Genomic DNA, 13,799 nt, shown 5'->3' with positions numbered 1-13,799 from the left:
AAGCTATATAGATAATTGCAACCGTGGTGTTTACAGGTCATTTTTAGTTCTAAAACCTGAAATTCGAAGGCATGGGATCACAGTTTATTACTCTAACCATTTAACACGCCAGGTTGATGAACAGTTGTTTAAGGTTGTTTAATAATGCGGTATAAACAGATTGCTAATTATCTGAGCATAACTTGCCATACTATGCCATAGACATAGTACGTGCACTCACAGTTTTCTTACTGTTCAGAACAGGTGTGAAGCAATTATTTTTAACACTTGCCACTGACTCTCAAATTATATTTCACTTCTGGGAACTTGTATGAAACAGCAATGTAAGCAAACCCTAGGCCCGCACACACAAATACACGCGCGCACGTCGTGTTAATGTTTCCTCTGTTCTCCTCTCCCCTGCTCTGGCCTCATCTATTTTAATGCAGTGAGAATGCTGATTGGACAAGATGAACATTTAGACAGGGTGAAAGGAACAGCAGCTTGCAATTTGTCACCTTCTCACTACTTTTTTTTTTATTAGTTGAAAGAGATGATGTGGAGAAGGGTTTGACTGGAGAACAGATGCAGAGGGGTAGCCAGATAAAAGCGGTGCAACAAAGGAAAGAAGACAGTGATCTACTTTCTTCCAAGTGAAAATTGAAACCACTGTCTCATTAACTCTGGAAAAGTTTAAGAATTGCTGGTGGGAAGTAACTTTAACGCCTTTGGACAAGTTGCAATAAGTGGGAAAAGAGAGCCAACAACAGGGGAAAAGAGAGCAGATCCCTCGAGTTTGTTTCGACACCCTTGTCAAATCAAACCAAAAAACTTTAGATTTTTGTATAGGAGCAATAGCTGTCGAATAAAGTTTAGCTCAGACGATATGGCAGGACAGATCATTTCATGTAACTCTGACCCGCTTTCAATTTAAGTTGTCAAAATTTGTCAAAAAGTCTGCAAATACATACGGCCCCTGTACGGCAGGAAATGCTGTTAATAATTCTCATCATTCACAGCTATCTCTCCTTCTCACACATACATTGATTCACCCCCTTACCCACCCAGTATCTTTCCTGATTTCAAAAGAGAAACCATGCAGTTGTTAACAAGATTGAAAAAAAATGTTAAGAGTTGTACATCATTGATTTACACATGTACTTTGTTTAATTTGAGAGGACTTTTTATTAAAAGAATGACTCACTGCAAAGGCAGCCTGAAGTGCTGCTTGCATTTCAAAACAGCTGATTAAACCCTTGAATTCCCTTTTCTTATTATGTGTGTGCCTGTGCTTTTTGTTCTGTCTGGTTTAGGCTACAGATCCAGATCTGGGGGCAAGCGGTCAGGTCCATTATCGGCTCATCAACCACCAGGGGCTGTTTTCCATCAATGCCACTGGAGCCATTACAACTGCAGTGCCACTGGACAGAGAGGTGAGACGAAGCTACAGATTCTGTTCCTAATTAGTTTAAGGCAAAGCAGACAACTGTAAACGGTAATAATATTTTTATGACGTAACTCCACAGACGGGAATGGCTGAAAGAATTGTGTTTTTGGTTTGCACATCCATCTATATGTCCAGTTCTCTTAAATTTGATCTTTTGATGATGTTGGAGGAGTTTTGTTAAAATCTGGCATTAACATTCCCTTGGAGTGAAAGATGAACTGCTGGGCTGAATAAACTGTCAGCGCAGTAAAGATGCATCTAACCAGATCAACTGAAGGGTCAGCAGCTTCTCTTGGATTTTTTTTTCCATGTCTTAACGACATGACTTTCAGAAACTATTCACATGCTGCAAACTTGCCATTCAGGGCTAATACTTGTTCTTTTGTCCTCCAGTTGTCTAGTTTGCCCAAATTTTTTAAAGACACATTGCACATCATATCAAGATATGCCATGTTTTCAGCTAGTAGCTTGTTATGAGTCATCTTCTTAGTGCAAAAATAAAAAATTTAGCCTGTGTTTTGTTGGCGTTTTTTGTAGAAAAAATGTGTTTTTGTTCCTAATAATAAAGTGAATGAAGATAAGTTATGTCTAGACACTACAATGGATCATCCCAGTAGTTAGGTATTGCTTTTATGCTAATATAGGTCTATAACAAACGAACCAAAAAACATTCCTTTTGAAAATGGTCAGTTACAAGAACTGGACTTAAAATGTGTGCAAAACAAGCCAAAAAAACACCTTTCTGAACTGTTGCTGGAGAACTATTGCTCAGAACTATTGCCCTTTAAAAGCAAAATGTAAAGAAAAGAGGAGTGGTTGAAGAGTTTTGCACAGTACTGTCAAACAATATAGTGGTGACATATCCAGCAGCTCAGAATTAAAATCTGGTTGACATGAATGCAAACTGTAATTTGGGTGGTTGGTGGAAGAAAGCTGTGAGAAAGTAATTCTTGTTTGTAGCTTTGTTAATGCTAAATTTTGAATCTATGTTCTCCTTAAGGTTAAAGGCCATTACTATCTCACGGTTGAAGCCTGGGATGGTGCAGAGAATCCACGGCGATCCAGATTAACACTTCATGTCACCGTTCTGGATGTAGACGACAACAGCCCAACATTCACCCAACAAACTTACAATGTCAATCTACCGGAGAACAGCCCAAAGGGCACTGTTATATTACAATTAAAGGTAAGTGTTTGTAAAGTGGAACAGGTAGGTTTGTAGCTTAGGCGTTTAGCGAATCAAACAAAAAGAAAAAAATCAGTAGTTCATTGGAACTTTTATATCTAAATTTTTGGTAAAGAAGTGAAAAAGTTCTATATAAGGCTTTGTTGCAAACAAAAACTTACTGAAACTAGACCATGACAAATAAATCATCTCTGGTTGGTTTTAGATTAATACAGTTATATCTGAATCAGCAGATAAACAGTGCAGCAAAGAAAGGGTTTTTTTTTTTTTTTGAGAAAACGACCTGCATTATAAAATGTAATTTCTTCAGCAGATAACTCTGGCATGTATTTTTTATCTGAAGAAGATCCAACTCAGTGTTGCTCACAAGTCTTTAAACAAATGGATTCCTAAAGGAACTGTTCTATATTGCTTATGCTGTTTATATGTGTGTGTTAATTGTTTGTATTGCCCTACCAGCCATTGATCTAACCAATGATAATTTCCCAGAACAATTGTTTTTTTCTGTTTGTTTTCAGTGTATTTCTGAGAGCAATCACAGCTTATATGTTTATATGTTTCTTAATTAAAACGTCACTTTTTCTTGTGCTCTCAGTATTAGTGTTATCATTTAAATCTCGGTAGCACTGTAGAGGTTTAGAAGAACTTTTTATTTTTATCAAATCTTAGCGGTCCTTAGCAAAGACACAAATTAAAACAGCTGGTTTGCATTTATTTTATATACAGATCAAGCCAACATGTGTTTAATGTTCTTAATAAATCCCTTTATCTTAAAAATTCCTAATGACGTCAGTCTATGGGACTAATTTAAAGTTATTTGTGCACAATTTATTGAAAATTATATTTATGCTGCATGCAGTGATAGAGCATTGATAATTTGATAACACTTGCAGACACGCTGCACACTGCAGCAGAATGTGAGATAAAGCTGCACAGCTACACTTTAAAATTATTACATAAGGTATGGACCACCAGCTGTAATTTAAAGGTTACTACCACAGGCATTTCTGACAACAACACAGATCTAATTAAACTATTATAGTGTGTTACGAGCAGGTATATGTGGATTCTTGTCCTTCTGACAAGTATTAGAAATTCACATTGCAGTGATATTGCTCTTCTTTCCATTTTCTCTGTAGGCGATAGACGCTGACCTCAACTCCAACCTTACTTACCGAATCAGAACCGAAGGCTCGGACAAGCAGATCACTCAGCTGTTCCACATCGACTCCAGAACAGGCGAGCTTTCAGTTCTCAAGGTTCTGGACTTCGAGGCTTTGGCTGAGTCAGAGCCCACATACACTTTCACTGTAGAGGCCCTGGACACAAAGGGAAACATGCCTCCTGGACTAGCCTCTGTTACAGTCAGAATAATGGTGAGTGCGTGGGTATGTGTCTACAAGCTAGTTTCTCTGTGTGGACAGAAAGATGGGTGAAATTTGCTGCTCTTTTAGTAAAGTGTCTTTAGTTTGAAGAAAAGTAAACTGGCATTGTGATGTAGCAGGTATTGAAAGACCATTATGCTTTTTGGGGGGTTAATAAATGAATAATGAATGAAAATGGAGTATGGAAGAGGCAAGCAAAGCATTTTCACTCAGAAAAATAAAAAAGACCAAAAAAGCATTTTAGAACCAGCGTGTGAAAATACAGTGTAGTCTACATTGTAAAATGGCAAGTACAAATTGGTGGACATAACTGCTAACTTACCATCCAAGTGGCATTGGCAGCACTAGAAAAGATTGTTGCAACATCTGTTTGGTGGAGAGTCCAAGCGGCAACCTTTTGGGCTGAAAAAAGCACCAAAAACTGCATTTTTTGAATGACCATTTCACACTCGCTCCAAAAGAGAACTATACTGTAGGTCCCCATAGCTGGTTCTCCCTTTTAAATCAAATATGTGGGAGGATTTTTTTTAAACCCATCGGTTTAAATCATATTAAGTCTTACATTTATTGGGGCAAGGCTGCTTTGATTGATAGATGGGTGCCAGTACCTACTAGCTCAAATAACTAAAGTATTGGTGGCTTTTGAACCATTTTTAATGTAAATATTTGACAAATAATATGGTTTACTGTGTGATTAATTATTATACTAACAGACCTCCCAAGAAGTCTGTCCTCCAGTTTTGGTGAGTAAAATCTGGGTATTTTATTTTTAGGCTCTTATTAGCAGGTATCTGTGTCTGTGCAATGCACCCATAAAGTCTATGGATGCATCTTGCTAATCACCTTTGCTAGTGTTAGCAGATAACTTAGCATTCCACCCTCTCATCTAAATACGGTCCCTTCTGGCTCCAAAAAACAACACAGTGATGCTCACAAGCATACAAAACAGGGGTTCACAAACCAATTGGTGATGAAACAAGTGGTGCTGCCATATACCAGAAGAAGCACATGGTGGACTGCTGTGGGTGGATACACTCAATGTAAAACAGTATACATATAGGCTCAAATATATTGTTTTGCCAAAGGTTTTCACTCGTCTGCCATCACATGCATATAAACTTGGTGACATCACATATTTTAATTCATAAGCTTTAATATAATGTTGGCGCATCCTTTGCAACTATAATAGCATCAACTCTTCTGGGAAGGCTTTCCACATTGTTTAGGAATGTATTTATGGGAATTTTTGACCATTCTTCCAAGGTATTTCCAAGGTTTGACACTGATGTTGGACGAGAAGGCCTGTTTCACAGTCTCTGCTGTAAATTATCCTAAAAGCGTTCTGTTGGGTTGAGGTTCCCAAACTGTTCCCACAAAGTTAGGAGCATGAAATTGTCCAAAATGCATGCATTTAATATTGAAGCATTGAGAGTTAATTTGACTGGAACTAAGGGCCCGAGCTCAACTCCTGAAAAACAAACCAACACCATAATCCCCCCTCCACCAAACTTTTCACTTGGCAACAACTGAACCCAGGCACATTCGTCAGTTTGGCAGATGAAGAAGTGTGATTTTCTACGGTGTGATTTCTTGATTTTATACACCTTTGGCCATGGAAGTGAGTGGAACACCTGAATTGAATTATTTGAATGAATCGGTGAGGAAATATACAGAAGTGTGCTGAAGGTTTTACAATAACTTTTGACTAGACAAGGTCCAGGCCTATTAACCTCTTGCTAGTGATCATGATTGCATACTACTCTATGCAGAGGTATATAATGCTCAAGCCTACAGTGATCTGAAAACTGCTGGAAACACCAGTGTGATCGTCCACAGTGAAACAAGTTTTACATCACCATGGACAAACAAAGTGACGAATTAGAAAGAAGTCCCTATTACAAAACAGATGACAGTTGAAACTTGGACAGTTGGGTGTTCCAGCAGGACAGTGATCCCAAACACACTTCAGAACTGGTTTTTGGATAAAGCAGGCGAACATGTAACTAGACACAAAGGTCCAACCTCAACCCTCTTGAAAATTTGTGGACTGTTCTTAAAAGCCATATCTGTGCCAGGAAACCAACCAATTTGAATGAATTATAACATGAAGAGTGATCAAGTATCTAGACAGAGTCATGCCAAAAGGTTGTTGATGACTACCAAAAGCAATTTGCAAAGGGACATTTAACCAAACATTGGTAGGCACATATATATAAATGCAAGCCTATATGTATACTTTTGACCCTGTGTGAATTAGAGAAAATCCAAAAATAAGTTCAAACTTGTGCACCCTGTTCTTGTCGTTGCTGATGTATAGTGTACAATCATTTCACCCGATGTTACATCTACTATGAAATTTCTGGAATTTGAGCAAAGTGTCAAAGAGCAAAACTGTACATTTGGTCTTCAACAGTACTGACCTCCTGCCTTTAGCCTCGACTACGTCAGTCTCTTATATGCAGTATGTGGTAAAACCTTGTCTTTCATACATTCATACATAGTTCACAGTATAGATGACTATACACAACAACAGATGTACATCCACTACATTCAATTTCATCTTAAACTTCTACATGCTAGTCTATTTGATTGCTTGACCTTGAACTTCTGTTCAGAGCATGGCTACTATTAGAGTAGTAGATGCCATATTTATAATCAAGGAAATGCATCAAAGCATCACAGCATCTTCATTTTACACAGCTAAAACAGCACATTGTCTTCCTGCTTTGTTTTTCTTTCCTGTGGTGCTGCTAGACAAAGGATGGAGTTTACTATTTCTGATCCTGTTGTCTCTGACACTCAGTGATCATACCAGAGATTAGCATATGAATCTATGGACTTTAGGTTCTGATATCAGAAACTTTAAAATGATGGAGAAATAAGCTGACAGTTTCTGTGCTTTAAACAACATTTAGTTTACATAGTGTGTTTTTGTTTTGTTTAGTTTTTTGAGTTTGACAACTGTGAAATAAAGTTTTAAAATCCATCATTTAACCAGCCAATGGAAAATTAAAAGCACAATTGTTTTGTGGTGTCCTCACTTTCACCCTTGCTGATGTTTTCTAGTACTGCTGACGCCTGCTGTGATTAAAGCCCCACAGGTTTTCATGAACACCCCATTTATTCTACTCACTACAGCATTTGTTCTATTCAGAGATAAATTGGAATTCAAGCCAAAGAAATAAAATAAACTCAGCATAAGCAATAGATTATATGCACTACTTTTCATATATATATATGTATATACATATATTCCCAAACCTATAACGAAACTGCTACAGTAATTTGCTGTTATTAACATTTTCAACGTTTCAGGAACTTCAAGGAAACAAAAAGCAGTTTGGTGCAGTGTATTTTAAAAATGCTAATGCTGTACCGTCTCTGTGTTTGTGTTAAATCTCTCTCCAGGACATGAATGACTTTTCTCCAGTATTCAGCCAGTCAGTGTACCGAGGCATGGTTGCCCCTAATGCTGTCAAGGGAACCATCGTAACCACAGTGATGGCCAATGACTCTGACCCTGCGGTGAGCATTATCAGATGCAGCTATTCAATCAAACTGTTTCACAGCCTGCTCCTCAAATTGTGTACTGGAATGATGCAAGATAATGGTGCTTGTCTTCAGTCAGTGTGTGTATATGTGTGTAGGTGTGTTTTTAACGCATTTTCACTTCTTTCGCTAGTGGAGTATTTTTTTTTTTTATACCTCAGTGTGTCACAAGGTGAAATCTCAAGAGAACATTTAATGCTGAGCATCCTTGTTATGTAGACTGCTTTATTCTGGTTGTTGTAAAATGAGGTTTAGCTGTTTTATGTGAGTCTGATTTATGTAACTGTAGGTTAATAAGGTGATAACATGCTCGTACATAATCCGTAGTATGTGAGAATACCTCACAAGGCTTCATTGAATCATGCAGCGACACTGGGAAAATCACTTTTTTAAAAATATTAGAAACAAAAATAAACCAACTGATGCGTTTGCATTTTATTCACAAAACAGGTGTTTATGAAAAAGCACTGGGAGTGCTTTTATTTTGCATTACTGCTCAAGATGCCATGAGCTTATTTTTCCCTCCTCCTTCTTCATGCAGGATCTTCTACACCAGCAGTGTTGTCACATAAGCCTCTTTAAAGCACCACTTTCCTTTCACTGTTGCGCATGCTGCTTCCTGTGTCAGCTGAATTGGTTCACACTTTAGATTTAAGCATGAGAAATTCTCTTGGGTCAAAAAACAACATTATAAAGTCCAGGCTATATGCTATAAAGGACCTCCCCAGTGCTCAACAAAGGTACTAAATAGCACCTTGTTTGAGCGCTGGAGCCTATAATATTCATATATCTCTGTGTAATTTCCATTTATACCCTCCAGATCTAAAGTATACCTCGAAAGTACAAATACTTTCAAGAATTTATCAGCATCGGGTTTTGCTGACTCACTCTGAGCTGTTATGCAAGAAAGTGTTACATCAATGTAGACAGTTGCTGAAATACTGCTCGCAACAGCAGTGCTTCTGCAAAAGTGAACTCAGTTTAGAGCGTTTTGATGGCTGGATTGAAAAATGACTGTTTACATAATTAAAAATATCTATTTTGTCTTACGCTGTGAACCTTACATGCTGGAGTTTCTCTTTAACTTCCCTCGTTGCCCTTACTCTTTCAGCGTTTCAGGGTGAAAATATGACCTTAGCGGACTTGTCATTGTTGTTTTTTCGCTGGTGGATTTACAGCCTTAAGGGAGATAAAGTGAATAAAGTCTGTATGACAAGCAAGACATGTAGCAAGAACCTTTCGTCTCCTGAGAATAAACAGAGGGCAGATATACTGTATGACTTTTAGCCAAAGGAACAACTTTTGTTGCTGTAAATGTTGTTCCTCAGACCATGACATCAAGCGTAAAAACCACAGACAATATATGTAAGGATTATAGTGAAAAAGTCTTTTTTTAAAGAAGATATAAATGAACTGCTTCTGTCACATATTACAATTCCTGAAAATAAACTAGCAAAAGCACCAGTTTTATCACATTGTCAGTGCGTATTTTTAAAGTTCAAGGAAAAGTTTAAACGCAGAGGTCTAATTTGTTGGTGTGTTTATCTTTCCTCCTCAGAATGGCACAGCTATTTTTTTCCTCACCATTGAATCTTGTGCTCATTAAAGAATACGGAGTATTTGCTTAAAATATGTAGATATTACAATGTAAATGTATGTATTTCCTGACATTTTGTGTCAAATCAGTCATAGTAACTTATGGCTGCTCATTATCAGCAACAGTTAAGAGGTTAATTCATGACCATTTGAACTGCATTTATTTAAAGTAATGATATGTCTTATAACACTCACAATTATTTCTATATGGAGACTTAACATTTGGATCCCTGCTAATTGCTTTAGATATTAAATACTGCAAAACTCATTACACAGCCATCACCACACTATTTAATTACAGTTCAGAAGATATTAGAAAAAAAGAAATGGTTTTCCAGAAACCATGCATGAGGCATTTCATCCTATAGTTTTATGTTGAATCTACTTCAAGTTTTTTATTTTTTATTTTAATAGTTAAATGGGTATTATTCTGTTGTCATCATAGGGTACTCCAGCAGGTTTAGTGCGTTATAAGGTGGACCAGGAGGCGTATCCATACTCAGCCAGTATATTTGGCGTAGAAGAACAGACTGGACGTGTGGTTACCAGAGTGAACCTGAACGAGGAGCCGAACATGAAGTTCAGCGTAAGTGTGCACAGACTTCTTTTTTAAAAATCAATTTTTCTTTCGTTTTTTGGGGTAAAACACAATGAAGATGATTCAACTTTGCACTTGAGTCATCTTCATTGTTTTATTTAAAATCCACTGTGTTGTATAGAGGCAAAACTACAAATATTGCATCTTCATCTTCAAATTATGGATGTAACTGTACTTAGAAATGCTGCTACATCAAACCCATCATTACAAGTCTCTTGCAGTATTTGTAGTTAAAACCTTGAAATTTGCAACCTGGTTTTTACATTTGTGTAGTCATGACCCACTCGGTCCTACTCAATAATGCCTATATTTCATTAAATGTAACCATTGTGTAGTGAGTGTTTAATTGCATCATCTTACATAACAGCGGTTTTTATTTAATACATCATAACTTGAGAAGATTTATCCTGGTGACCTTCTTTTTGCTTTATCGTCTGGATTCTGGTATTCAGTAGGTGGGGGCGTGGAACGACATCATACAAAATAAGTCAGAATGATTAGATTACTAATTTCAGATTTGATTTGCTTACATGTAATACTTATGAACAGGGGACTCATAAGTATATACTGCAGCAGCTTATTAGTTTCAAATCTACCTTCTCCCAGCTGCATTCCTCAATGGGCCTTGCTAATTTCATCTTTTCATTGGGCTTTAATTAACACAACAAGGATTCAGCATCCTCTGAAGATATCGCTCAAGGGACTAATACTACCTTATTTGCTCCAATAACTCAAACAAAATGAACCAGTCCAAAACTGAGTACAATATTTGGTTTATAACTGAGATAAACCTTGTCTAATGTTCTCGTACACAGTAAAGACGGTTTAAATGATGTGTAGCTAATTACTACCCAACTCGCTTGCCTAAAGACACCACAGCATTAAAAAAAAAAACAGAATTTGGTGGGCTATTCAGCGTGCATAAGCAATTGTGCAAAGAAACCAACTGAAATCCTTAGCCGGAAGGAAAAGAAAGTTGTGATGAGAATCAGCAAGCCACTTAACTATCACATGTCGCAAGTTCCCAACTGCTAAAGAGTTATTTATGCATGTAGCGGTTTCCTATTTAAAACACTAGTTACTGTATGAATATTAAACAGGATGCATGAGCTGTAGCGTTCACCTGACTAAAGGAGACGAAGGAAACACAATATTTCAGTGTGTTGATATTTAAGGTTGGCCCTCATTAGGAATCCTTTGGGTCTGGTTAACAGCAGTTAGCCCCCCAATTAAATGAAGAATAAAAGCCGAGGCAGGAAAACTCAAGCACACCAGTGGGACACACACCCTCTCTGTTCTTCAAATCCCATCTGAATCATGTGCAGGAAGAGAAAAGTACACATTTATTCTGGTTTATTGCGGGGCTGTCACACATTAGCTACATCTCATTTAGCGAGCGTAAATGAGAGCGGCGGCGGCGGCATCAGACAGCCATCTCGCAGGGGCGTGGGTATCAATGGCGTGGTGATGTTCTGGCTTTGTCTATATTTGTTTGACAGTTGGTGGTGGTGGCGTACGATCATGGTGAGCCTGTAAAGAAGAATACAACTGTGGTAGAGATCACAGTCCTTCAGCCCTCTGTTATCCCTGTCTTCACCCGGGAAGAATACAGGTATGTGCACATACATACACATTACCATTGTTTAAATTAAACATCAGCCTTTTTGTCTTACAATACAATATGATGACATCAGGCTGGTAAATGGCGTCACTAGTATGTGACACCAACACCAAAACAATGGAGGATATCAAGGCCTGCTGCTGGATTTGTATGGCTTTTGTCAGACTTGAGGACCGCGATGTTGCTTTTGTGCAGCCATTTCCCTTGTTGCCAGGTTTCAAAAAAACATTTTTGTTTTGATTTTCATGAGAGCTGATCACATGAGTCATGACGTCTGTTCACGTCACATTTTCAGATCGCATCACTGGGAGCCCCAGACGAGTAGGTAAAAAAGTATCTGGTACCAGGTACTATCACCTAATGTAAAACTCTAAAAACTGAGTCGAGTCAAGCAGAGCCAAGTAGGTACTAGTGGTGTTTTTTATTAGTGGAATTGTTGCAAAGCAATAATCGCAGTATATTTACTCAATATGGCTGCATGCATTTTTTTTAAACTCAGCTTTGACCTTGACAATGAAGGTTCAAAATCAGCTGCTCAGCCAACCTTTAGGTATTCATGTTCCCCAAAGTCTAGCAAATTATTGTGTAGTTTAAAGACGATCCATAAAGAATTGTGGGTAATTTACAGATTTTTCACATGTGGTTGACCTTGACCTGGTTTTCTCCTAAATGATCTTGAGTTGTTGCTGTTGTCTACTGTGAAAAAAGACCACAGACGGACCCACTGTCCAGGTTTGTTGCTCTTTATTGAGAGAACACACGTCTTGTCAGTTTGTTTTTGTTTGTTTCGGCACCCACACGTGCAGCTTTCCAGATGTACTCCACTATGCCCTCCTCTTTCAGCCCCAGTTTCACTATATTTTTCCAAAGGAAGAGAGGGAGAGCTCAGTAGTTACATTCCACACACCTGGCATTGCCCCTTGAGCTCACTGCACCACCCCTCCTCTGCAGCTGAGCCACACCTCCGCCACATCTACCATCACACAAAATTTGAAAATGATATCTTGAATACTGCGAATGCTAGACTACTAACAAACAGACAGATAGACAAACAAACAGAACTAATTACATACTCCCTCCCTCCAGGAGGAGAATTATTGCAAAGGTTGTATTCCTGTGGAACAAGAGGCAGGCACACATCTCAGTTTCTCACAGTTAACTGAATAAAAACATAAGAAATGCTGGATGGCACTCTGTTGTGCCTCCCAAGTAAGATGGACAATTTGTTTCTTGTTTGGCAAATTAATGAAGTGCATTAATTTAACGGGTGATTAGAATATAGGAAAGAAAAACTATAAGGTGGAGAACTGAATTAAAGACAGATTAAAATCCAAAGCACTTAGTAAGGTTCAGCCACATTTCAGCATGGACCGCTGTATATGTGTATATATATATATATATATATATATATATATATATGTATATTGGGATATAATCCTGAAAAATAATATTGCAGAGCATCAGAAAACTTTTCTGGTAACTGATTTCTCAACTCAGACGTTCTGCCACATAATAACACAGAAGGTGCTAAATCTGAACAGCATGATTGATGTTTGCTGCTATAATTCAGTTTTGATTAGAAGTGAAGTGATGTGCTTTACAGTGCTGAAATTCTTCACAATAACTTGAACAAATTTGGCAAAATTTCTCTTGCCAAAACAAATATGCATATCAGCATCAACCTCTAAAGGTGAGCTTTCCACACTTGTATTTCTATGAATTCTGCAAAAGCTGCTTACACTCACCTGTTTTGCAACAACACTAAGCCACACACTATAATTAACTACCACAGAGCATGCCTGTTTCATCTTTGAGGAGCAGTGTTATGTGTTTGATAACAGTAATTTTGTCATCAGCTAAAGGACAAAACTCATCCACAAGAGTCTGTAAAAGAATCAACCTTACACTGTTTTTAAATTACATTGTGTCAAAATATTGATTCATATTCAAGTCATAAAGCAACAGTATGTAATTTTATCTCAATAAAGCGTGTAATCCATCTCCTTTGATTATAGAGCTACATACTCTAACTGGCCACTTTATTAAGTGCACCTGTTCAGCTGCTCATTAACACAACTATTTACTCAGTCAATCAAATGCAGTTCATTGCATTTAAATGACCTCCACAGTCACCAGATCTCAATCCTGTAGAGCACCTTTGGGATGCGGTGGAGCAGGACATTCACATGATGAATATCCACAGACTGCGTGTTGATGTCAGTTCAGCATGGACCAAAATCTCTGAGGAATGTTCCCAACTTTGTTGAACATATGCCACAAGGAATTAAGGTAGTCAGAGGTCCAACCCCTGTACCTGCAAGTTCTACCTAATAAAGTGTGAGTTTAAATGTCTCTGCACAGGAGATTTAAAAGAAGCAAAGGCTAAATATATTTTTTAAGACAGCAATTTTTCATTCACTCTGTCAAGCGAAACTCAA

General features: G+C 37.8%; 1 protein-coding gene across 1 annotated transcript in view; it reads left to right on the top strand.

The window, feature by feature from the left end:
- LOC134633885 (protocadherin-15-like) overlaps positions 1 to 13,799 on the top strand; it is a 230,463-nt gene that overhangs the window by 133,801 nt on the left and 82,863 nt on the right. Inside the window, exons 21-26 of the mRNA XM_063483036.1 lie at positions 1,293 to 1,412; positions 2,427 to 2,612; positions 3,752 to 3,988; positions 7,406 to 7,522; positions 9,588 to 9,728; positions 11,240 to 11,352. Of these exons, the coding sequence (XP_063339106.1) occupies positions 1,293 to 1,412; positions 2,427 to 2,612; positions 3,752 to 3,988; positions 7,406 to 7,522; positions 9,588 to 9,728; positions 11,240 to 11,352 (914 nt within the window). The remainder of the gene's footprint in view (positions 1 to 1,292; positions 1,413 to 2,426; positions 2,613 to 3,751; positions 3,989 to 7,405; positions 7,523 to 9,587; positions 9,729 to 11,239; positions 11,353 to 13,799) is intronic.

Source organism: Pelmatolapia mariae, linkage group LG8, assembly GCF_036321145.2.
Source record: "Pelmatolapia mariae isolate MD_Pm_ZW linkage group LG8, Pm_UMD_F_2, whole genome shotgun sequence".
Taxonomy (NCBI): Eukaryota; Metazoa; Chordata; class Actinopteri; order Cichliformes; family Cichlidae; genus Pelmatolapia; species Pelmatolapia mariae.
This window is presented reverse-complemented; position numbering and strand designations above follow the sequence as displayed.